The 25,746-nt window shown below is 40.2% G+C and overlaps 2 protein-coding genes across 8 annotated transcripts in view; one reads left to right on the forward strand and one right to left on the reverse strand.

Moving 5' to 3' along the window:
- Positions 1-16,186, forward strand: part of GLS (glutaminase) — an 83,537-nt gene extending 67,351 nt beyond the window's left edge. For all 7 annotated transcript variants that reach the window (XM_086719147.1, XM_086719148.1, XM_086719149.1 and 4 more), the window contains 4 exons: positions 9,568-9,629; positions 10,710-10,786; positions 10,865-10,928; positions 14,143-16,186. In XM_086719147.1, coding sequence (XP_086575273.1) covers positions 9,568-9,629; positions 10,710-10,786; positions 10,865-10,928; positions 14,143-14,299 — 360 coding nt within the window. In that variant the 3' untranslated portion in view covers positions 14,300-16,186. The remainder of the gene's footprint in view (positions 1-9,567; positions 9,630-10,709; positions 10,787-10,864; positions 10,929-14,142) is intronic.
- Positions 16,187-20,942: 4,756 nt separating this feature from the next.
- The window catches only part of STAT1 (signal transducer and activator of transcription 1), a 42,821-nt gene continuing 38,017 nt past the window's right edge, over positions 20,943-25,746 (reverse strand). The window contains exons 24-25 of the mRNA XM_025932891.2: positions 25,644-25,746; positions 20,943-22,104 (exon numbers count right to left, since the gene is read on the reverse strand). Coding sequence (XP_025788676.1) covers positions 22,090-22,104; positions 25,644-25,746 — 118 coding nt within the window. The 3' untranslated portion in view covers positions 20,943-22,089. The remainder of the gene's footprint in view (positions 22,105-25,643) is intronic.

Consider the following 25,746-nt stretch of genomic DNA (forward strand, 5'->3'; position numbering starts at 1 on the left):
TATTACAATGCCTATGAAAGTCCTTTGAAAATTGAAAACACTAGAGAAACATTGTTATTGTGCTTGTTCTGTGTGTTATCCATAAAGCTCGCATGTCACACTTCCCGCAATAGAACTGTAAAATAGACATTGAAGAATGGAGAAGATTAAGTATGGCTCTCTGGAGACCAACAAAAACGAGAAATTTCTAAAATCAAAGCAGTCAATAAGAATGTATTGTGGTTGGAATGAATATTCATGTCCCTGTGCCTTGCTTTGTTGTAGTAGCAATATTTAGGACGTACGAAGGAGAGCTGGATCCTTTAAATTGAAAACATAATTCTGGGTTTATTGCTGCCAAATCTTTGTTTTGTTTTTTGGCAAAAAGAGAGCCCCATCTCTTTTCAGGGACCTTGTGTATATTTATTTTTAAATTTATACCAGACAGTGTGAGAATCTTTTGATTGTAGTTGCCCTGATCCTTTTTTTTTTTTTTTTTAAGTATTATGTACAAAGATTTGGTGACCGGTTTCTTTTCTTCCTGTTTTATTCTTTGCTTTTAGTTTCTTTGACTTTTTGGGGTTTTACATACTTGTTTTTTTAGTTCATAATTATAAATGAACGTGACACTTCATCATCCCAGAAGTGTGGCACTTTGTCCTGTATTTGAACACACTAATGTAATGTTAACTAATCTTCATAGAGTTTTACAAATATTTGTATAAGAGAGAAAGAGAACCGGGAAGAAAGTGAACATGAAACTTTGATACTTGTCTGTGCAGTACAAATACTCTTAGGTTTGCCACATGAAAAATGCACTTCTGTTCAGAGAAACCTGCCTTTGTCCCTGCTCGTTTTGATTTTTATCCTCTTTTGTTGCTGACTTGTTAATTAGGATTGCTCTTTGTCATGCCATGCAAAGATAGGTTGTTAGCTGCTTTTATGCTTGGGTATAAAAGGAGGGTTGCTCATTGGCTCATTGGTATCTTTTTAGGCCATTCATTGGCATTTACCAGACTATCATGAGCCACTGAGATAAGAAGTTATTTGCTGCAAATTCTGTAGCAATAATATATTTGCTGTATTCACATTAACCCAAAACTCATACTTCACTTTTAGATACTTCAAAGCAAAGAATGAAGATATCTTTAACTTTTTTTCTGTTTGTGGCATTGATATGCCAAATTGAATATTTGTTTGATCCTCTGTTTTCTTTTCAATTAACAACAAAATACCTTTTGGTTAGTTTGGTTAGCACCTCAACAGAAAATTAGTATCTCTGATTTCCCCGTGAATTTTCCTGTAGTTTCCCTTTTCTGATTTTAGTCTTGGTATTGTATTGGTGAGGAAATCTCATCTCATGTTTTGTCACGAAATCTCTTGGCCCAGGAGGTCCCTTGTAGTGGGAGACAGCATGAATCCCAGCATCAGGCTGGTCGTGAGCTCTCACTCTGCCACTTGCCAGCATTATTACTTTGCTCAAGTTAACTTAAATGCATTAGCCTTCAGTTTCTTAATCCTTTGAGTAATAATAGCATAATAATGCGTAGAACATTTAGCTCAGTCCAGAGAGAGTAGGTGCTTCATATTAGCTATTTTTTCCCTAACTAGTGTATAATCTGAATTTTTATCTTCACGGGTTGTCAGATTTCTTTGATAGAATCGTGACTTCTTAAAGTAAAAATATTTCAGATTAATCTGTTCATTGAGAAGTTTTGAAAATGGTATGCTTAGGACAGTTTGTTTATTCATTAGTCAAGAGCAGAATACAATATTTGGAGCTGCCATTTTGAGGTTATATTTTGTAAGTGAAATTTCTGTGCTCTTCTTTAGAGTAAAATTTACTGTTCAATTTATTCCTCTCTATTAAAATTACTGTATGAGAACCTAACCTCCTGCATTTGTGTAAAAATTTGGAAATGTCATGAGATTGCTGAACTGTTATTCCGTTAAAGGATTTTCTCTAATCCTCTGATCGTGTCAGTTTGGATTAATTCTGTCAGTATATAGTAGATTAATATTTGTGTCTGAATAAGTCAGTGGAAAAGCTTAGGAACATGTAGCCTCATAGTCATGCTCGACTTTCTAATCATAAAAGTAGTATAATTTTGTTTTACATGTCCATATGATATTAAATAAGCTCACGTTAAATATTTATATGAATATTAAATAAGGGAAAGAGGAAATGTTTTCACATACACATTGTGCAGGTTTATATCTCTACCCTTGTTGGCAAGCGATTAGTTTACATTTGCTGACAACTTAAAATTTTTCTTAGCTATACTATAATAGGTTTGTATTTCTTAATAACCTGCCCTTAAGAAGAATATTTATGAAAGAAGGCCTCAAACTTCTTTTCACTTAAAGGCTCTTAAAGGCCAAGTTGGCATGAAGCTTTTAAAACAAAACTGGATCTGGAATGATGATGGTTTATTTAACAGACGAAGAAGAGTATCTGTTCCACAGCAACAGATACTTCAGTGAGCTGGAAATGAGAGAGCAGCTTACGTCAAACTGGAAGTGGTGGGAACACAAGGATGGCTTTTCAGTTACCTGCTCTTTTTCATTAAAGCCTTTCCTAACCAAAGGGCTGAATTAGTCTTTGTATTTAAGCAGAAACTAATGATGAAAAACAAGGGAAACTACAGTGTTGCAGTTGGTAGCAGAGTTGGAAATAAAATACCTGGAGTAAAGTGTAAAGCTAATGAGTCAATCCTCTCTCCCTCTCTCTTTGTCTGTCTTCTCTGCTTCTTCCCTTCCCCCCTCCCCTCTTTCCTTCTAATATTTAGCAAAGGACCTTTATGGATTAGAGCTAAATTGCTATTTAATCCTTCGGTTTCCTTCTGTCCTTTGGATAACAGTCTGAGGTCTATTAAGGACTCACATCACCGTGGTCTAGTTGTACAGAATTGAGAATGTAGCCCAGCTACATTACTAATTCAAATGCTATATGAGCTTGAGCCAAGGCCCTTAACCTCAACGGTAGTAATAAGTAAAAAAATCTATAATTATATTTTACAGCCAGCCTGTCAGGAATGTTTAAAAACAATTACAGCTTTTCAAAATGTTGACTTTTTCAAGGTCGCGCAGTATATAAGTGCAAAGTGATATGATCATGTAATTCTAATTGCTACTGGTACAGAATTAAGACATTTGAGACGAGGAGACAAAAGTCACATAATTCAACTCTTAAACAGGCTTAAAATGAATAGAGTGATAGGATTGGAGGTTTGGGAATGTCTTGTTTTAGACTTGTAAAATTGACAGAATCTCTAACTGCTTCTAGCTGTTTTGGAAAAAAAAAGAAATGCTATTTGGCTATGCCAAGCATGCTAGTGTTAAATGACCTCATGTGAACTGTAACATTTTTGTCCTACTGTTGTCATGACTTTGTATAAATAAACTAAGATAAGGTTGTCTGGTTCTGGGAGGTTCTGACACAGAGATTTGATAAGGAAAATGTAGTAGAACTGGAAAATGTGCAGTATGAAGGGAAAACTGTTTGACATTTAATTTGTCAAGGTTTAGTGGCTCCATGCCCCGGTGAAGTTTCTCTTTCCTATGGGGAGGCATACATTAAACTCTGGAGCCCTTCCTTTCTGTAGGCCCCTGTTGAACTATGTATGCTCTGCTTCTTTGTACTGAGGAAAAATGCATCAAACCAATGACTCTGTCTCAGCAGTTACTGTTAAGTCATTGCTTTCTAGACTGGCCTTCTTGATATCAAGGTATTTTAAAAGTAACATAACTCAAGTATCCATTGGGGAATTAGGAGAACGAGACTTGATCAATGGTTAGCACACCCACATCCATTGAAAGAGCTGGCTTGGGTTGCATGAGTCATCATCTAAAAGGGTGTCCTCCTCCTTCAGTCTGGTTTACAATGCTAGTCATCCCAGAAGGTGTGACAGGATAGCTAGGAATATTTGTGGCACTCTCTTAACAAGACCAGGGACTGGACTGTCCCTAAATGAAATAACACTCCCATCTGCTGTCTGAAAACTGTTAAACTTCCATTTTCTTTCTTGGCATTCTACCCATAGCTCATTTCGTGATTTATGCAAACCTTAAAAATATATGTGACTATTTGCTGGAGTAAATGTGGCTTTAATTTTAAATGGTGCCTGTGCCTGTGTTTTTCTGTCTTGGAGTGAATGGCACTCATTTTGTGATCAAGCTCATTCCTGTCTTGATCAGGGACTTGTACTAAATCAGCCCTGTGAGTAGCCTTTGTTTTCACGGGAAGAATACTAAACTCCATGTTCTTCTTTAATAATTGTTTTAACGCAAGCTAGTATTCCCTCCCCCCCTGCCCCCAGCCGATAAGTCACAAAGCCTCTGTACATTACAGTGTTCTGATTTATTCTCATTTTATGTTTCTCTCTCTGAGCTGAAACATGCTTACGAATAAAGTATTCTTATACTCTCAATGAACTGATTATATTCTAAAATTAGCCTTTCTTGGGACTTATTAGGAGTCGTAGAACTTCGGAAATATTGAATAATTGATACATACAATATATAATAAAATCCCTTCAAACTAGCTTGGTCTAAATTCAGAATTTAAACAGGATTTAGTGCATGCATGCAATCACTGGAATAAACATCAGGGATATATTGCTCAGAAGGACTAATATACCTTAAAGAATAGGAACTATGGGTGGTTAATATATCAGTGGTGTGCACGTCAAAATTCTGGATTTCTCTTGAGTAGTAAAGAGGAGATAACATACATAAGTAAATATATAATGTGTGATAGTGCTGCAATGAGGCAAATGTAGGAGAAAGAGATGATTTCTGACCGGAGATTGTGAGGTAGGGCTCAGGAAGAGGAGCTAAGAATGAACACTGTAATGAAAAATGGGTGGAGAAAAGATGATTTCAGGCAATAAAAAGTATGTACTGTGGCTTAGTAGGAGCGAAAGGTACATTAAGGGTTGTAGAGGAAGATACGGTATCTGATGACTCCTTGGCATATGCCGTCACAAACACTATGTAGGCAACTGGCAACAAGTCACATGGAATGCTGGATGAGATGCCTGGGGAAGTGTGGTAGCAAAGAAGGGGCTTTCAAAGGCTTTCAAGCTGGCCCTTGAGGGAAGGGAAGGATTTGATTAGGAATCTTAGGTGTTCCCAAAAGGAAAAAAAGGAGTATAGACATAAAAACAAGAGTGGTACTAAGACCAGTTTTGTTGTGTTGAGGTGGAAAGAGAAAAATGAGTTAGCCAGAGTGAAGATTCTTGAATGCAAGGCTAAAGAATTTAAACTTTATTAAGATTGATTTGGGAACTTTTTGACACTCTCTTGCTGAGAAACCTTTAACTGATCAGAGCAGTATTTTGAGATGGGTAGAAATATGTGGGAAAGTTCTGGCAGGTGGAAGAACTAGAAGCAGAGGCAGCAGTTAGGAGGACTGAATAAATTTAGTAATGATATTTGAGATAAAAGGCAGAAGAATTAAAAATGATTATAATTTAATCCCCCAAGTGATGGTAACAAATTGAATATGTTTGATGTTTTGGGAGAGAATATTGATTTAGCCAGTAAATGGATTCTTTTCATTGCAGTGTAATTGATGTATAATGTTGTGGAAGTCTAAGGTGTACAGTGTGTTGATTTGAGTCAACACATATTTAATGAGCACCAATTATGTGTTGTAGTCATTGGGGTATAGTGGGGTAAAGATTAGGTCTCTGCCCCCATGGAGCTTACATTTAATGGGCGAAAGATACAACAAACAAGTTTAAATATATATGTCTGTGTGTGTGTGTGTGTGTGTGTGTGTGTGTGTGTGTGTATACACATATATATATAGAGTCAGATATATAATGTCAAATATATAATTACATATATTTGATTATATGTATAGATATAGATAGATACATAGATAATGTCAATGATAAGTGCTCTGAAGAGGAAAAGCAAGGTTAGGGATAAGGGATGATGAAAAAGAGGGCAGTGTTTTAGAATCTTTGAGGTAACATTTGAGTAGAGACCTAAATGAAATGAAGGCGGGAGCCTCCTCACTCTCTGGGGAAGGGGCATCCCCAGCAGCACAGCAAGGGTAGCCCCCAGACCAGCAAGGAGACCGCCTGGCCGGTGGAGAACTGCACAGGGCAGAGTGATCGGGAATGAGAAGAACAATGTAACTGGGGAGTAGGGCATTTGGTGTCCTGAAAGCCATGGGAAGAGTTTGAATTTTTTTAGGTATGATGGGAAGTCACTGGGAGTGCTATTATGATCTATGTTCTCAAAAGATCCCTGTAGCAGCAGAGTCAGACGAGGGGAATGAATAGTTAGGAGGCTATGGCAGGCCTCCAGGTGAGATAAGGTGGTGGTTCAGAGCCAAGGGCGATATAAGGGAGGTGGTGAGAAGTGATGGGATTCCATATATATTTTGTTTCCTTCCACGTATATTTTGGAGGTAGAGCAAATGTGTTGATGAACTAGATGTGGGTTATGAGAAATAGACTCAAGGAATATCGCCAGGGTCTATATGGTGGGTTTGTGTGAATTAGTTCTGCCTTTGCATAAGCAGACCCTCTCAGCACATTTGTATGAAGAAGGCTCCCTTCCTCCCATCAGATGTACTTGGGTGCTGGACACCACAGCTCGGTGAGAGGAGCTCAGGCTGGGCGCCTGGGTCAGGCATCCTTGAGGAGGGGAAACCTGTGCGGTCAAATGCAGCATGCTAACTCAGCTTTTGGCCTGAGCAACTGGGTGACTGGTAGTGTCATCCCCAAATGAGGGAGACCAGAAGAGGAGCTAACTGGGATTGGGGGTGGAAATCAAGTTCTATTTTGTGTGTAAGTCTCAGATGCCTGTTAAACATCCTAGAGGCAATGTCAAGTGGGCAGATGGAGATGGACTCTTGGTGGGGAGCCATCAGAGCCGTAGGGAGGTTTGCTATTTCTGAGTTTGAAATGGCTGTGTGACAAGCAAGTGGAGCTGTTGAGTTAAGGCTTAGGAGCAAAGATTTAGATTAAAGACGTAGATTGGGAAATCATTCTGGCAAAAGGAATGTATGAGACCTTTGAGGAAAATTAGACTTAAAAAAAAAAATGGAGACTGCCTTTGGCGTATTATTCGGTAGTGGAAAGTGGGAGATAACTGTATAAAAGCAAACCAGAGGAAGATCTGGGTAATCAACACTGTGTAAAGACAAGGAGTAAGAGGACAAGGGCTTGTTGGGGAGGTCATCAAGAAGCAGGGCTTCAGAAGGTCGCTGGAGCTTTTGACAGTACAGGTAATAGTGGGTGTGGAGGCAATTGGCAGGGAATTAATAATACAAACTACTTTCAGAAAATACGTACTGAAAGGAGGTAACAGTAGGGTTATATGTTGGTTTTTCAAAACAGGCTGAAGTTGTGTCTGTATTAAGGCAAAAATCAGGGTACCAGTGAAGGAGGGAAAGGTTGAAGGTACTAGAAACAAAAAGGATAAATGAGGGAGCGAGGCTACAGAATCTGGAGGATATATGTTTAAAGGAATAGGTAAAGAAGTTAGTCTCAGAAATGAGAAAGGATAGATCTGTTTTGCTTTGAGGTTTGGAGAGAAGGAAGGGAAAGTGGGTATCAGAAACAGATGTTTTGCATAAGAGAGGAAGGAGAAGTGAGGACAGTTGGTTCTCCTGGTAAATCTGTGGTCAGGGTCATCTGTTTTAGGGGGCACCACTGGTATTAAAGGCCTGAAGAAAGTGGGGATGGGAATCAATAAGAAAAAAAATTGTCAAGCAATGATGAGAGACCAGCTGGAAACAGGAATAATTTCTAATAGCTCATCAGTATTTTTTCTGTGGGCACAAGAGCATAGGGGAATTGAGAATTTCAGAGAAAGAAAGAAAGAGAGATGTTGTATGGAAACTAATTTGACAATAAATTTCATATTTTAAAAAAGAGAAAAGAGAAAGGAAAAAAAGGAAGGAAGAAAGAAAGCAAGAAAGAAAAGAAAGAGAAAAGTAAAGAGAAAAGAAAAGAAAAAAATTAAGGGCACTTAGAACCGTGGTTTGTAACCCAGAAGAGTGCCTATCAAAACTACCTGGGGACATTTTTCAAAAAGCTGTTTTTCCTGAAATGTATCAAATTGAGGTGTGGGAATAGGACAATTACATGGGAGGGGAGATGCTTATATGCATTTTTAGAACATTCTGTGTGATTCTGTTAAGCTTTCCCCTCCACCTCCAGTGAGAAAAGTGTTGTGGATTTAGGATTAGCAGGAGATTAACTACAGAGTGCAGGCTGGGCAGGAGTAGTGAAGGGTGGCTGCAAGGGAAGCAAATGGACTGAAGGAATTAGAGTAAGGTTTTCTGGAGTAATGTCAACGATAATAGTAAAATTTGGGGAGTGTGCTTAGCTAGTTAGGTTCCTGTACTGCAGAACTTTACAGAGACTTCATATGCCCATGAATCTCTAAGAATGGGATTTTAATCTTTTAAGAAAATACCTGACTACAGGACCCTCCCCCGCCCTTGTTTTAATGGAGCATTTGTGGACAATTTCTACAGAGCGCATTGTGAACATGCTGACCTAGAGAGGTCCAGCGATGGTTAGTTCCAGATTGATTTAAAAGGAAAGCCCTGGGGAAAGGGAAGCCGTTGTGGAAAGGGGGAATGTCCAGGTTAAGCTATTGAAAGCACAGCTCCTAGGCCTGTGGCTTTGTTGGTGGATAGCTGGGTTACTATCTATCCTTCCATTTAAACTCCTGTTTTCTACCACTGAGTCCAGTGTCCGTTGGAAGTTGCAAAAGACAAAAGTCGGAATTCATGAAGTATTTACATGCGTTATTCAATAGTTTCTCAAAAACAGGTTTGGATAAAGTCTCTATGAAAGCAAACCAAAATCTAAGGACCTTTTAGGATATCTAGCCTTTTCCTTAACTTTAAGGACAAACAAGTGGATAGCTGTCAAAAGATATACTTTGAAGTCTTGGAGCACTCACTAGCAGTGACTTAAAATCGGGGGAGTTTACCCACTTTTTGAGGAGAGGCAGTGTCCTAGGCTCTGAGAATGCCCCCAGTTTATACTACCTGGGCATTATACTACCTGGGACGGACGACTGTTTTTCCAGTGTAGTATAGTCCGTGAGTTTAAGGTGATTAATACTGAATGTTGTCGCATAAGATTTCCAAAGAAGACAGTGATTGGTGATTGGTGAGGACAGTGATTGCTGGCAGGGATTGGGTGTTTATATTGCGTGATTTAGTTTCTAACAAAGATGTGATGTGAATCTTACGAGTATACAAGTCCACTCAAAATACTGAGACAAACCAAATTAGAAACGTTCTGAATAGTTTTCATTTGCCCTGTGTGTGTTTCACAGGGTCCAAGTTCCCACGTCTGTGTCAATATCATTCCGTTCCTTCCTTCACATAGCTTATCTTTATTGATGAGTTTTCTCTCCTAATCCTCTATTTCAATAAAAAAAAAATCATACATGGGTATTCTGTTTGGCTATACATGTGTACTTATGATAACTGCGTGTGACCCAGCTGAAGTGTTCAGAGCACATGGAAGTCACTTACTGGTGACAGGAATACATTCTATATGTTTATTTTCCCCTGTGGATGCCTGAACTTTCTTTTCTTCACAGGTGAAGTCAGTGATAAACCTTTTGTTCGCTGCGTATACTGGAGATGTATCTGCACTTCGAAGGTATGTTAACATGGTGGCATATGGCTTAGCGTCCGGTTTACAGAGGTTTATAAAGTTGCTTCTGGGCAAATGGCCATTTTAAGGCCAAAGTCTCATTTCCATTTCTCTCTAAGGAAAATGACCCGAACAAATTTATGTTAAATCCCCATCTCCAGTGGCTTAGACTTCCTGTGTAGTCTTGTCCTTTTCTACCTCCTGAAGAGCCCAGACCTCTTTTCTCCCAAGTGGAGACTGTTCAACAAATCTGGCTAATTAATGTAGTGTTTCAATGGAGTTGAATAATGCTGTCTCAGTCCCCATTTACCTTCCCTTTCCCATCTTTGGAGGTGAAGGGGGAGTGAAGATAGGGGCATTTAGTGCTCTGCGGATCACCGGGGTTAGAAAGGTTGCATAGGACTGTGTACTTTACATAAGATCTCTTGTATAGAGTTGCAACTGAATTTTAACATGGAAAAATATCTGTGCTTATTTTCTACCTTTGTCTAAAAGTCATATTATACGTCTATCAACAGTACTTTATTACAAACTTCAGAGTTGCTAAGAGAATACATCTTAAGTGTTCTCACCACACACAAAAAAAATTATGTGATGTTGTAGGGAGGGTTAGCTAACACTACTGTGGTAATCATATTGCAGTATATAAATGTATCAAACCCAACACGTCGTACCTCAAACTTACATAATGTTCTATGTCAATTGTTTCTAAAAAAGTGTACTTTAAAAATTAAATCGAAGTCTGATTAGTACTTGTAAACTATAGTGTAAAATGTTTAAATAGTGAAAGCATTTAACTTCAGTAATAGGTGTTCGTTTCTTGCCCTTCTGCGGCACAAACTTTAGTATGCCACTGTTCTTTGAACAATAATGTAATGAAGCTGAATTCTGTGAGAAAAGAACATTTCCCTGTATCCAAAAAGAGAGGAAGTGGCATTTGCCCCAGAGGCCCTCACATCCCCATCAGTGAGCCTGATAGAGGACAGCATCTGTGACACAAGACCTTAGATGGAACTGATGGGGTAAATGTTACAGATGTGAATTAAATTTTATATGTAACGAATAGCCGTTCTTACACATTTTCAGATTTGCTCTATCAGCCATGGACATGGAACAGCGAGACTATGACTCTAGAACAGCACTGCATGTAGCTGCTGCAGAGGGTAATCTATGAACCATTCATCTTTTTTTCCCGATGTAGTTTCTACTCAATACTAAAATCTACTTGTTTTGTTTTGTAGGTCATGTTGAAGTTGTTAAATTTTTGCTGGAGGCATGCAAAGTAAATCCTTTCCCCAAGGACAGGTGAGAACATATGTCGTCCCCTTCTAACTTATAAATGGCAAGTCAGTGTTTTATTACAATCCAGGGCTATAACATATGAGTGAAGGTGTTCTTATTAAATTACCATGTATATATTGGAGACATTCTTGAACTCGCAATGGTGCCTTACAAAGGCAACAAACAAAACCTTGTTTCTGCTAGGGTGATCATTCTCCCTCCGTATCCTATTTCTCATATAAGGATAGTCTCTTATTTAGAATTTTTCAGATTAGTCTGTCAGTACACTGTATGAAGAAAACAATACTTTATGTTTGGAAAGAGAAAATAGGAATTTTGTCCTTGTGGGGCTTCTAACTACACAGGGTAGACAAGATGAACATTTACAGGAACATATTAAAAATGTGCAAGAAAACTACTGTCACAGAATGCTAAAATGAATATATTGGGGTTTCTTGAAATTCCTAGATTTGTTTGGTGTCAGTTTTAAAAGGCTATGTGGAGTTGAATTTTAATCGGTGCTTTGGGGAAGAGATGCGATTTGAAGGCATGGAAAGAAGAGAAGGGCACGCCGTCTTCAGTGGGAGAGATCTGCCTGGAATACATTTTGCTCCTCTCCTCTCTCTCCTGATCCACATGGCAAACTTCCATTTATCTTGAAGTAAATGCTGTCCACAACACGGACAGTGATGGAGGCTTGAGAGTGCAGCTTATATATGTATATATATACATACGTATATATGTATATATATACACGTACGTGTATATGTACATATACACGTATATATATACACATATGTATATATACATACGTATATATATATATATACATGCGTGTATATATATATATATATACGTATGTATATATATATACGTATGTATATATACATGTGTGTGTATACATATATACTTCAACTCTGTGCTCATATACTTGCATGTTATGTAGCTGGATGAGCCAGTAATGAGAATATAGGTTTAGAAGAATTGAAGGAAAAAATACTTGATAGAGAGGTTTGTTAGGTATGATTAGGAGTTTTGATTGGATATCTGAGGGTTGTATTAGTAAGTCTGGAGCAAGCTGATTATACTCTAGCTGTTAGATCTTTACTATTTTTTAAATTAGAAGTTTGGGTTTTATTCAAGCTGGTTGCAAGAAATGCAGAAGAGTTAGGATGTGTCTGAAAATTGTTAGCAGTTTTCTAAGTATAGTAACACTTGGGTTATCTAATCAAGACCTTTGTTGGCAATGTTCTAAAACCTCATGTCAGGGGGGGCAATCCTCCCTTTTATCCCCAAATGTAATACCAGCTCTTTCTAGAGCAAGAAGTTGAAGAGTGTGTTTCCCTTACCCAAACTTGTGCCCTGTGTTTATAATCCCAACTAAAACACTATTTAACACAGAATGGAAACATTTACTGTGCTTTATAAAGATTAAGACGTTTTGCTTTTGGGGTTTTTTTTTGTTTTGTTTTTTTTTTTTGCCTTAAATTGGCCTCTAGGAATGTGCTTTGTTTTTTAATTTTTTTTCAACGTTTTTTATTTATTTTTGGGACAGAGAGAGACAGAGCATGAATGGGGGAAGGGCAGAGAGAGAGGGAGACACAGAATCGGAAACAGGCTCCAGGCTCTGAGCCATCAGCCCAGAGCCCGACGTGGGGCTCGAACTCACGGACCGCGAGATCGTGACCTGGCTGAAGTCGGACGCTTAACCGACTGCGCCACCCAGGCGTCCCTAGGAATGTGCTTTGTATGAAACGCTTTGGTTTTTGCTTTAAATTGGCCTCTAGGAATGTGGAAGTAGAAGTACCCATCTGATGGGAGAAGTTAGCTAAATAACTAACTTGGTAACTGGGTATTCAGCTATTCTAGAATATAAGCCAAACCAAGACAACTCCTTTCTCTATTTTGTAGAATCTGTGTCACCTCAAATTGTAAAATAGGCTTGAGTGAATTTAGTGATGTTCTTTAAGTTGACAATTTGTATTATTTCATGGAAGAAGAGTTGTCAAAAAGATAACTTGCAGTTAACGTTCCATTTTCTCAGGAAGACAGGTAATTATATGTTGTAGATGACTGGAAAGTCCCCCACCTCCCAATGTAAGGCCACGGACTCCCTAAATTAATGAAGGCCAATATGGAAAAGGAGCTGTTTTTTGAGAAACATACAGATACATGTAAAATATGACTTACCTGATTTAAAAAATGAAGATTACCCAATTTTATCCAAGAATATTTTTTGAGACTGTTTAAAAAACCTTTCAGTTCCATATTGTGACCCCATAAAAATGGGGGTAAAAGGTTAAAGGCAGAGACGTAAAGGAAAGGAGAAACAGAAAAAAGAAAAACCAGAAGCTGATGAGAATAGACCATGAAAAAATGGAGTCAGAGCATCTGGTAGCCATGGACAAGTGACATAAGTGGAGAGAGAGGCTTCATAGTTTATGAAGTATTAGGGGACAGATTCTCGCACTCTCATTTACTTGGGTTGCGAGTTTCATAGTATCATCTCCTCTCTCAAAAGGCTGATCAGCTGATTGATTGCTGCTGGCAACCCTTCTTTTCTCTCCTCTTCAGTCTTCATCTCTGTCACTCTGAAGAGCACACGCCAGAGACACACTTATAGTGGAAAGGGTAGTTATTTTTCTGGTTGCGTAGTGGTCCATTTGAGCCCCTCAGATGCCCATCCTTACCAGAGATGATGAAAATGTCAGTTCCTCTGGGGCCGATCTTGCTCCTCCAGTGTATGTTTGGGGCCTAATGAGGTCAGAGTTCTTTCCAGACTTCTGAGATTTATCGTGATTTTTGAATTGTCAGGAACACAAATTTTCTATCAAAGGATAGGGTGATGGATGTTATATACCTGAATTTTCCTTGAAGGTTTTATTTAAAGGGAGAGCCTGTGGGCTTTTTATGAAATTGAAAACCAGGAATCCCAGAGGAGTCTATTGTATCTGTCAACACGAGAACTTCCCCTCCCACAGCACTTAGATATGTAAACAAGATCCATCTGTAGAAGATCGTTTTCTCTTCCTCCCCATTTCTCAAGTTGCCCATAGGACCACTTTTTGAATGATGAGCCCCTTTCTGTTTTTCTTCAATTAATTTTTACTTGTAATGTTGCTAAAATGGCTAAAGTTGAATGGCTCTTAGATCTGCACTTAGTATGTAAGGATGCTGAATTATCACCTTTGTCCAGGAATTATCTAATGACCCAGTGCACGTTCTGCTACTTATTTAGGTGGAATAACACTCCCATGGATGAAGCGTTGCACTTCGGACACCACGATGTATTTAAGATCCTCCAGGAATACCAAGTGCAGTACACGCCTCAAGGAGATTCCGACAACGGAAAAGAAAATCAAACGGTCCATAAGAATTTGGATGGATTGTTATAAAGGTCTTAAGCCCAAAATATAAATCACTTACCTATTTAATTGTGGAAAATGATTATGAAGAACATGTGTATTTCTATCTGGTAGTGATGTCTATTTTACAACATTTGTCATTTCAGTGTTACTGGAGTTTTCTTCACTGTACACACAGGACAAATCTGATCTCTTTGGGAAAAAATAGAAATAAAACAATCTCCCTCCATAATGTGAGCAATATTTACCTCGTGCATTGTATAATTTGATGTAAAAGAAATAGTTACCAATGCTAGCTTAACTGTGTGGTGGTCTTCATGATATATTTATGTGTGTTTTGTGAATTTTTCAATTTGTATGATGAACTTAGGCATTTATAAATTAAGTTTTGTTGTACAGTCTGTCCAAATAGGTCAAGGCTGCCTTTAGAAGCAAAAGAGTGTGATTTTCAGGACTTCAAATGTAGAGTTAGAGCGTCTGAACAACTATCTGCACGTAGGGTTATGTGTTTTAAATGTCTCCCATCACCCAGCTTCATGACGTGACTCTTTAAAAATTAAAATAGTTAACAACTTGTTAGTGGCATAGACCAATTCTGATTAGACTTCATCAGGGAATCTGTTCAAGATATGTTTGGTGACCAAAATATCTATGTGAATGTAGTTATATAATACTTTTGAAAAAAATTCCTTTTTCTATATCCCCTTTAGTCCAGCCTCCCTTCCCAGACATCTAGCTATTTGCCTCTTCGCTTTAGCTGGGAACGTGGGTGCTGGCACACTATGCAGTTTTCATGTTTTCCACCGTAAGTCAGAAAATGCCTCAGACATCTGGCATCCGAGCTAGAACTATGCCATTTGTCAATAGGCGATGAACCAGACACGGATGACTAAGCTAAGTACAAATTAGCCAAATTTGGAAAAGGAAAGCATGTGCTACCACGGCTCTTTAAGGTCTGTTTCAGCTTTCAGGATAAAGATACATTCAGATAAGCGCTCTAAGCTACCAAAGTTATTAGGATGGTATGGGAACTGTAACAGTTAACATTTATTTTTTAAACCTGTCATTAAAAGCCTGCACCTATTTGGGGGACCCCTAGATCACTCCAGTTTTCTCCTGCTTCTCTATTGTGTAATTTTTGGTGGACTGATAATAAGAAAAGGCCATTTAATTTTAAATTGAGACCCGTTGTTTGTCCTAGGGAAAAACCGCACATATGCTTTAGCCTATCGTACTTCAGAGGTAAAGGGGTTTGCTAATGAGGATTTTTGATATTAAGCACACACACAGGCACATACACACACAAATGGACTTCTCTGAGGCCGTGTTTTGTGAAATGAGCAAAATCCTCAGCTACGTGAATGCTACTAGTTGTTGCAATGTGGCAAATTCAGCAAGTTCCTTTTTTTTCCTTTTGTATCCGCACACACTGCTGCTTCCAACCTTTATCATGCCTAATGGCCCCTTTTCCGCTCCAGCAGCCTCCAAATGTTTTGGGTTTTGCTTCCAGTCTCATTTGGTGGCTTCAGCCATTGCCCTCCTAATACCTACACAGCACCTCCTTTGGTGGAAGCGTGGCCAGTGTTCCCTAACAGCTGCATCAGGCACGAAGCCATTCCCACGGGTGTGCTGTGGGGGATTTGGTGGACGGGCATCGGCCCTGCTGCTGGGTTCCCGCCCCATGGGTCTACCAAGCCATGCAGACAGGCAGTATTTGCAAAATGCTGTAGAGGAACGGCATTATCCCCAGAGGTACTATGGGATAGACATTCTTTAACTGAAATCAACTGAAATAACTTTGCTCAAACAGCAGCTTGCTTTGTGTGATTAAAATGAAACATTAAGATGATTCAATTGTGTGGCTTAAAGGTTACCAGCAATTTGGAGGCTTTAATAAAAAGAGGTTCTAACCATTAATTTGGAACAGAGAGTTTTCATCTTTTTTTCAGATCAAAACTATTTTGCAAAATCTGTGTGGTTTAGTCAAATGTGCCCTTATTTACCCATAAGGTTATTTATTTATGACTGTAATGCCGGGTCCTGCTCTGGCTGTTTGCTGTTGGCTGGTAATAACAAGTACACTTGGTTTAAATGCTTTTGACTGTGCTCTTAACTGCTGCCATCAGTATACTCCAAAGATCTCTTTGTTTTGGCTTTGGGATCATACGTGCTTTTTCTGTATCATGAGAGCTCTCTATATGGTCATGTTTATTTAAAGCTGCTTATACACTGTTGTTTTGGTAGTCTCAATTCTAATGACCTCATTTTTGGGCGTAATGTGCTGTATCCCGCTACTGCCCCACACTGCCCTTTAGCTGCACAGCTGGATTAGCTATCAGCCGTTTGATGCTGTTATCTGTCTGGCAGGGGCTGAATGACCTGAGGTTGGATATAGATTCTTCCTGGGGACTGTACAGCTATGAATGTATTTGCTTCCAGAACCTCCCAAAGTGAATCTAATCTTGAAACTATAAATTGTAAGTATTCTGAAATTGGGAAATATTTATTTTAAATGAAATCAGGTAGTGTTGCTTTTTACAGCATAATAAATACATGTATCAAAAAAACCCTGTAAAAAATGAATTTTTTTTTAAAACAACCAAGGTTCTCTTACATCACTGGGTTGGGAACTCTGCTGAGCATATGGACTGTCCCCGGCTGGTTCAAATCCATTTGTAATGCCTACTCTGAGCCAGGTACTATGCAAGGTGTCACCTGGGGTTATCACAATAAGAAGAGAATCTGGTAAGGAGTTCATCCTTGAAGGTGGGAGGGTGGACAGGAATATTCCCAGTGCTCTAGAAGCTAACACTATCATTGTGCAGTTAGGACATGCTCAGTAAATATCTGTAGAACGCAATCGTTAAACATGTCTTTCACCAGGAGGGGTTCTAACCTCCTTTCGTGAGAAGAGAGGTTGTTTCCACAAAGCCTTGGCATCTGTTTAGGAGGCTGAATCTAGTCCTGTCACACCAGGGTCTGCTTGGGCTGAGTTGTAAAACTGCAGCTCCTTACCGGTTCATGGGGATATGGAATGGCATTCACGTCCAATGCCAGAAACCTCTGGTCTATGGGCTTAGGGTTAGCATATGGTTTTCCAACCATAGAGATGGTACATGAATACCATGGCTGCCATTTTCAACTGTGAAAGTTGTTTGTCACAAAATAATTTGCTTTGCTACAGTAGTCAGACAGTGTTAATCATCTGCATTACTGACACTTTAGGACTGGAAGAGACATCAGCCATCTGTAATTGAATCCCACTCTTTCATAGATGAAGCTGAGACCCAAGAGTGAGCTGTGATTCAGAACTCTTAGTCTCATGTTCTCTAGCATCCTAACACACTGTGCCCACTATGGACAGAAAACTCGGCTACTTGCATATTAGCTAAAACCTCTCTGTGGAATTTTAAAGTGAAGTATAAATGCTATAATGTTAAGCCCTGCAACGTGTGGTTAAATTGAGCTATGCATACACACATCTGCAGATAGAAGCAGGACATCAGTGCAGGGGAAACAAACAGATGAACAATACCAAATACAAGAAATTAAATTATTCTTGATATGACATGAGTATCTTATTTTGGTGGAATTTTTTTAATGGCTGGGTAATCTTCCTAATTTCACTTGCTAACCCTCATAGTGAAATGAGTAAATTCATGAGTCATACACCAGATAAGCACAGGGAAGCAGCCCATGAATGTGTTAGGTGGTACTTAAAAAATGTGTTAGGTTAGGAGAAGGGGTATTTTGTAGTTATATAAAGGATGTGATTTACTAGAAGATTAGGGAAGGTATGTGTGTTTTGGGATGGGAAGGATGAGAAAATTAAGTCCGTTTTTACAAAGGGGCAAAGATTGGGCATTTTATTTCTATTCTGGAGCCTGAACCTGATTCCAGGCCTCTACGCCTTCCCCCAGCTGCCTCTCCACATGTCTTTTAAAGAGTCTACTGGAATTGAGTCCGACAAGCAGTTGTGGTAACGAAAGATTGCTTCATGTATACAAAACAGGGAAAGGCTGCAGACACACCAACACTAGGGTGTTCAAGTGGTGTGATGGCATTAAAAAATATAGAATGTGCATAGTTTGATAATACAAATTTGACAGCTTCTTGTCAAAGGTACCATTTAGGTACTTTTACATTTGTATGCCCGATATAAATTTAGTAAGTCTAAAACTGCTTAAGTATGTTCTTTTTTTTCCAGTTGGTCAATCTTGTAAGATGTTTAATTTCTCAGTATAGCATACACATAACCTGAGGCTAGTTCACCAAAATTTGGAAGCTTCAGTGTGATCGATTGTATCTTTTAAGAGCTATATAGGGGCACCTGGGTGGCTCAGCCGGCTAAATGTCCAACTTCGGCTCAGGTCATGATCTCACAGTTCGTGAGTTTGAGCCCCGTGTCAGGCTGTGTGCTGACAGCTCGGAGTTTGGAGCCTGCTTGGGATTCTGTGTCTCCCTCTCTCTCTGTCTCTGCCCTTACCCCACTTGCACTCGGTCTCTCTCTCTCTTTCTCAAAAAAAATAAACATTAAAAAAATTTTTCGTAAGAGCTATATAAATTCATCTTAGAAGGTTCTAAAAACCATTATTATCTTTAGCCTTGCTATAAGTGCTTTAAATGCCATTTCTATGAAATTGTGCATATTTTTATATAACATTTAAGTTATCTTCAGCTTTTGGCCATGTCTGCTTCACAAAATCTTAAGTTTTCATAAGACGCTTGTACTAGAACATATCCAGTATCTCAAAACATCTTAAGTCCCAAAAAAGCGGGGTCTTAGTCTGGTTTTGTTTACCAGTGTTTCTCAAAATCTAGAATAGTGCTTGGCTCATGGCAGGTGCTTGCTATGTATCTGATGAATAAGTGAATGAATCTTAACTAACCAAAAGAAGCCACTCAAGTATATATCCCTTACCTTGGGAATAGCATCCTAGTTCAAATAGTTGGTACCACAGTTTTCAAAGCAAATTCTAGTTTCTCCTGTTTTCCCTGGATTAGTCATATGTGAAAGGAGTACTTTGTTCATTAAGACTTAATATTCCATTCTAGGTCATGGGCAATAAATAGATTTCAGTCATTTAATGCTAAATAAATAGCTCAATCTATATTGCCATCTCTGAAATCTCCTCCCTTAATATATTAGGAGAAATTTTTCCTACGTGGTACATAAAAGCTCTATGCTTAGCAAACCCTCTACAAATACATAACTTATAAGAAGTACTCTTAAAACACACAAATATCCCTAAGCCAGGATCTACATGGTGGTGACTCGTTATAACGATCAATTATATAAGAATACAAACTTCTGTTGGCTAGGCAGGGCCTTATCTACTGTAGAAATACACTTCTCTATGTTTATTATGAAGAAACTATATTTCCTAGATGTAAATACTGCAGATGCAGAGATGAGAACGGTCCTATTTGTTATGATGCCAGAATTCAAGTCTCCACCACTCTTCCCTGACGACTCTTCAGATAATAGTTAAGTTTAACCTGCCACATTTATGTCTAAGTGGCGATTATGTCTTTCATTACACTATTTTTTTTTCCGGCACACGGTGCCTTTTACTTTGAGAAGGTCATGGCTTTCTAGTTTCCAACATCTTTGGAGAAAAATGGCCCCTTTTGGCGTGGGCGCAGTGACTCCTCAGGAAGAGCTAGCTCCTCCAATCCTGGGATGTGGGGCTGAGATGAGGCTTTGGAGACAAGCCAGAGTCCCACTTTACATGTATTTTTAAGTTAAAAACTTGTATCAGCAGTACCAAAATTCGTTTCAAAATAACTGCCAAATGATTCGTGCGTTTGGAGGCAGCTGTGGTCAGCAAGACTGGAGCACTTTTTTTTGTTTGCTTTTTATGGTGCACACTGCAGCTTATTCCAATAATGCCTCCTGCCTGCTGTCTTCCCCTGTCCCTTCCGCCACCGCGGTTCTGACTGTGAGCAGGCTGGGCAGGGGCAGCGCTCAGGAACATGCTGTTATTAACCTTGCTTAAAAATAAGAACTCACACATTTTTACGTTTAATCGTAAGTAGGCAAAAATGAGAAAAACATCAAACCTGTACTTAATGCCAGTAACTTATAAAATCTTTACACCAAATGCTGTTCATAAGAGACTAACAATGGAATTTCAATACTTGTTAAGAGTAAACAAAACCTCTGGGCTGGCGCAGTAAAATGAAACCGTGCCAGGTTGTTCTCCAAGGGCAAAAATATACCAAATAGTTAAATGCCAACAATTAGAAACAATACCTTTGTTAATGTGCTCTTCTGTGTTCCTTCCTCATTTCAATTTAAAAAGTCCATGCAAAGCCAGCCAGACTCATGTGGGTCTTATGTAAAAACCGAGAGGAGGAAAGCGCCATGTGCATATTGTATTAAACGCAATACGTGAACTTTGGTTTTAATTTTAAAAATAGACTTCAAGAAACTTCGTCCCCCCCAGAACAATATGGCATTTTCACACAACAGTGTAACTGTGGTGGTGACAGCGGGGGAAATGAGGGCCCGGCTACAAAGCCAGCAGTGTGTGAGAGTTATCTGGAGGAGCCTGTCAGACCCGCCCTGCTCAACCACTGACCTGTGTCAGTGCAGGTGAAGAAAGACGGTAAATGACAAAACACACTTCACAAAACATCAGAAAGCAGTCTAGAAAAAGCACAGGAGAGATAATGGAACCATTTGCAAATGTATTTGTCAGAGACACACATTTATCAGTGAAAAACATGCAATTCTCAATGCAGTTATACAGGACGAGTTTTCAAATGATTTGATTCTCATATTATCTCTGGTTAATTATTTGTCAATTACTATTTTTTCTTCCAGATTTGAAAAGTTTATGCCTAAGACTAAATACCAACTAATAACAATAAAGAAAAATTAACCCATTTAAGAAACAATGAATTAAATTTCTGAGTTGGTCTTAACTTCAACTTTTTGCATAAAAACAGGATTTTGCCTTGAGAGAGCTGTTGTTAACAGCCTGGCTCCCTTCAATAGAAGTGGGAAGACAATTCGTTTACTAGGGACCATGATAAAGGCAGGAGATAGGCAGCTTTGGATATTAAGGTTTAAACAGAATAAAACTACTTATGAATTTGGAAAATATATTTCCTTCTACTGATACTAGCCAGTAACATCATGCCATAACAAACAGAAAAGCAAATTCTCCCAAGAGAGAGAATTTGCTTTTAGCTTTAAATGGCTAGTGTGGAAGAACACAGCTTGTATCCCTGCCTCTAGATACAGGATGGCTACCTTTGGTAAACAGTTTATGTACTTCTATTCAACTTAGCTCTGAACTATTCCATAGGTAAACCAACGGAAAACGTCCAGCCATATTTAAAGCAGAGGGAACAAATAAGAATTCTCCAGAATAGGAGTGTGCCAATCCTACATCAAGAAGTTCCCTATATGACCATGTGATCTATCCAACAACCTGTAACAGCTGGGCATGGACTTTGTGCACAGCATTTACTAAATGCTACTAAGCCACCACCCCCCTCTCCCTTTTCCCAAAGGATTCTCATTCTAGTCCTCATGTTTTCAATGTTATCTGGATATTTTTCATTTCTAAAACCCACTCTATGGGGAGGGCCTTTCAATTTTACCTTTTATAAGATGCATGAAGCCCTTCAGAGTAACAGACGTTTGTGAAATTAGGGAAAAATCCACTTGCTATCAACAGGTTGCAGCAAATTTGTTCACTTTTGTTTCATTTCCCTAGAAACACAGGATGTGAAGGAACAGAGTAGCAGGAGGGAATCACAGATGGGAAGGAAAAATGTCGCCAGAGAAGATGAGAAAAATTCATGGTCTATACTGCATTCATCTGTGAAAAGATAAAATGTGGTTAAGTTTATTACGCTGCTCTCATGAAATGCAGATTCATTTATTTAACACCCCTTGTCTGTTCTACAGTGGGGTAGCAAGCAGGAAGACACTTTGAACAGCAAATAACCACCACGGAATTAGAGGGCCTTCAGCATGTGCTATGCACCCTTTTTCCTGGACTAATCGAGACCTTTTTTATCTAAGCTGATGGATTATTCCTCTGCAGCCTGCCGGCTTAATTCTGTCAGTTCGTCCAGGCCACATAAAGCTTTCTGCTGTTGTGCAAGTCTGGGGGCAGAGCAACGTGGCAAATCTGCTCGTGTAAAAACGGGTGAGGCAACGCTGCGCGCTATGCCAGAGGGAGGACGACGGGATGTGGGGGAGGTGGTGAATCTCCTTAAAGGCCACGCAGTAGGAATGATAAATGAATGTCTTTCAGGCACACACTAGAGAAGCAGAATTATTAGGAGTCCCTTCGCCTCTTCCGGCAGTGCCGCCTGGCCAGCTGCACTGAATGGGGCCCCTGTAGGCAGTATGCTGCTCGCCCAAAGAACACCAGCCTGCCACTGACTTCCATCTCAGCTCCATGCTGCGCTCTCCCCTTAGACCAGGCGCTCTCCGCTGGGGATGACTCTGTCCTCTGGCAATGTCTGAAGACATTCATGATGGTCATGACTGGGTGTGTCACGACCCACAACTAGTGGGTAGAGGCCAGGGATGCTGCTGAACGTTCTACAACAGCCACGCCACCCAACACGAGGAAATCATGTGGGGCCCAGAATACCGACAGAAACACAGGACTAGGGGTGCCTGGGTGGCTCAGCCGGTTAAGCATCTGACTTCGGCTCAGGTCATGATCTCATGGTTCAAGCCCCATGTGGGACTCTGTGCTGACAGCTCAGAGCCCGGAGCCTGCTTTGGATTCTGTGTCCCTCTCTCTCTCCGCCCCTCCCCTACTCTCTCTCTTTCTCTCTCCCTCTCTCTATTCTCTCAAAAATAAATAAACGTTAAAAAAAAACCCACAAGACTAAACTGTTAAGCATAAAGGTACGCTGAGAGGAATAAATCAGGTAACATGTGCAATACCTAGTGTGGTAGATGGGAAATAGCAGATGATTAACCAATGTTCCTGTTGTACTTGTCAGCTTTGACCAGAGGCCTCTAGGAGAGTAGACTGTTTCTCATGTAGTCCCAGAGGAAAAAGTTTATTGTACAGGAAATCCAGACTAAACAAATAAGTCATCCTGCAGAAAACACTGGTGCTCTGTCTCTCTTGGACAATTTCCTCCGGAGCCTGCACCGCTCCTGTTCCTGACCATAGTCCAGAGCTGCCGCCTCCAGACGTGGCGGAAAGAGCCAGCTCTCAGAGAGGGAGCTCCATTTTGGAGCATCTGCCCTCACGCCAGGAGATGCTGAATGGAAATCGTGGCCACGGTTGAGGACAGATGATGTGAGACAAAATTTGGAGAGTAATCCAATTCTTATTTTGTCTAGCCAGTGCCATGCCCATATTATAGCCTCTTCTAGTTCTTTTGGTCTTCTGAAGATTTAGGCTGGAGGTGTGTGTGTGTGTGTGTGTGCGCGCGCGCGTGCACGCGCATAAAATAGGTTTATTTCCCCCTACAAATGGAATGAAGGAAATCATCTGGAATGGCATGGAATGGCCATGGGGGGTCATCCAGAGACCATAAAACCATTTCCTGGCATTTACTGAGAGTATTTAAATTGCTCTGACAGTATCATTCCAAGAGCAGAGAGAAAGCAGTCACACTGCTTGCACAGAGTGGGGTAACTAATCCATCTTATTTTCTCAAGGTCAAGGGGAATAATGGTGATGACAGAGTTGGAGCTCTGACTTCCAAATCCCAAACACAGGCCTCTCACCCAAAACCTACTCAGTCCTGTGCAAACAGCTTCTCTATGGTGGATGTTTTGAATGAAACAAAGCTCTGCTTTTTCTGGGAGGCATTCCAGGAGAGTGGACAAGAGCATGCACACTAGAGACACATCAGGTGGATTCAAATATTCATGCCATCATTCACTAGCTGTTTGATCTTAGTCAAGTTATACAGTTTTGGGGAGTGGGTGGCTCTTTACCACACTGTAAAAGTGAGAATAACAATAACACCTAACTCGGAAGGTGGTTGTGAAGACTGAATAAGTTCCTACCTGTGGAGTGCCCGGTACACAGTAAGTGCTTAGTAAGTGTCACCTATTAATGATGGTCACGATGATAATGTAACTTGCATAGGAACAACAACGAAGGTGCAAAAGAAGATCTGCCATTTTGTGGTGCCACCAACAGATGGTACATCCTTGGAACAGGGCTTTCTACATATTGTTCCATTTCTGTGTCAGGCTCATAAGGCACTTTTTAGCAGAGTCGGGGGATACCTTCCAACAGAGGGTGCATCCTCGCACATACAAAAGGTTCATTTTACACATGCCAACAGGAACAGAAGTGACTTTTTGTCATTCTCAACAATCAGGAAGGTGTAAGAAATTACAATCCCTGAAGATTTTATCCCGTGCTTCTTCAGGTGAGAAAGAAGGACCAAGAAAAAAGTTACATTCCAGAAACTTGACTCCAAACAGGTGCTACGGTCACACACACGCATTCCCTGAACACGTGGCTGAATGACCCTGGGCATCTGAACAGCAGCCCCTCTGCCCCGCTCTCCTTTGCCTTCCCTGACCCCCTCCCTCGTTACTGAGCACACGGTCTATGCAGGCCCCAGGTACACAGTGATGAAGAAATGATAGCAATAACTCAGAGAGGAGTTTTTTAAAGGATTAAACACATGTTTAAAAACACACTGGAATCGCTTCATGTGGGAAAGAGCTTAAAATTAAACACCATCAGCAAAATTCCAGCCAACTGAGAAAAGGCTTTAGGAGGAAGGATTTCAGTCTGACAGGCAACTATTTGATTTACTGAAACACTCTCCCAGAGGGAGATCCTCTCTATTGTGGACAGCCCTGTTCCTACTGTGGTCATGGCACTCATAACTCTGTCACTCCTGGAACCGTCTACTCCTGGCAGGGGCGAGCCGTACAGATTAGCTCTCAAGTGTGAAGCAGGTGAAGCCGTTTCATCGCTGCCGGTGAGGCGTCTGTCATTATCATAGCCACCAAGGGCCAGTCCTCTCCCTTAAGAAAAACGGCACTTCTTTACCCAGACACAGCGCTGAAGTAACAGGCCGGAGGAAAACAGTTTCTTACCAGAGAAGTCTTAGCTCCTTAATATATGAAGAACTTTACAAAGACAACTTGGAAGGGCAGAAGGGGAACTTTTAAATATCTGAGATGCCATTTGGTTCTCGGAAGGGCAGAGAGCACCGGGAACAAGGCTCCCGGGGACCACGTGGCCCATGTAAGCACACCAGGCTCCAACGCGTCACGCGGATCTAGAAAGCGCCCTGGCTGGCAGAGGCTCCTTCCAGCATGCAGCGGACAAGCCAGGGGTCTGCGGGTGCCCTCCCAGCCTCACAGAGCACGCGGTCCATGAGCGCGGAGAACACCCTCGCGGGTACTCACCATAGTGTCGAATTCTACAGGACCCACTATCCGAGACACCTCGTCAAACTCCTCAGGAGACATGGGGAGAAGATTGTCTGTGGTCTGAAGTCGAGAAGGATGA

This window comes from Puma concolor, chromosome C1 (genome assembly GCF_028749965.1).
Source record: "Puma concolor isolate L17-30 chromosome C1, mPumCon1.1.hap2, whole genome shotgun sequence".
In the NCBI taxonomy this organism is placed as follows: domain Eukaryota; kingdom Metazoa; phylum Chordata; class Mammalia; order Carnivora; family Felidae; genus Puma; species Puma concolor.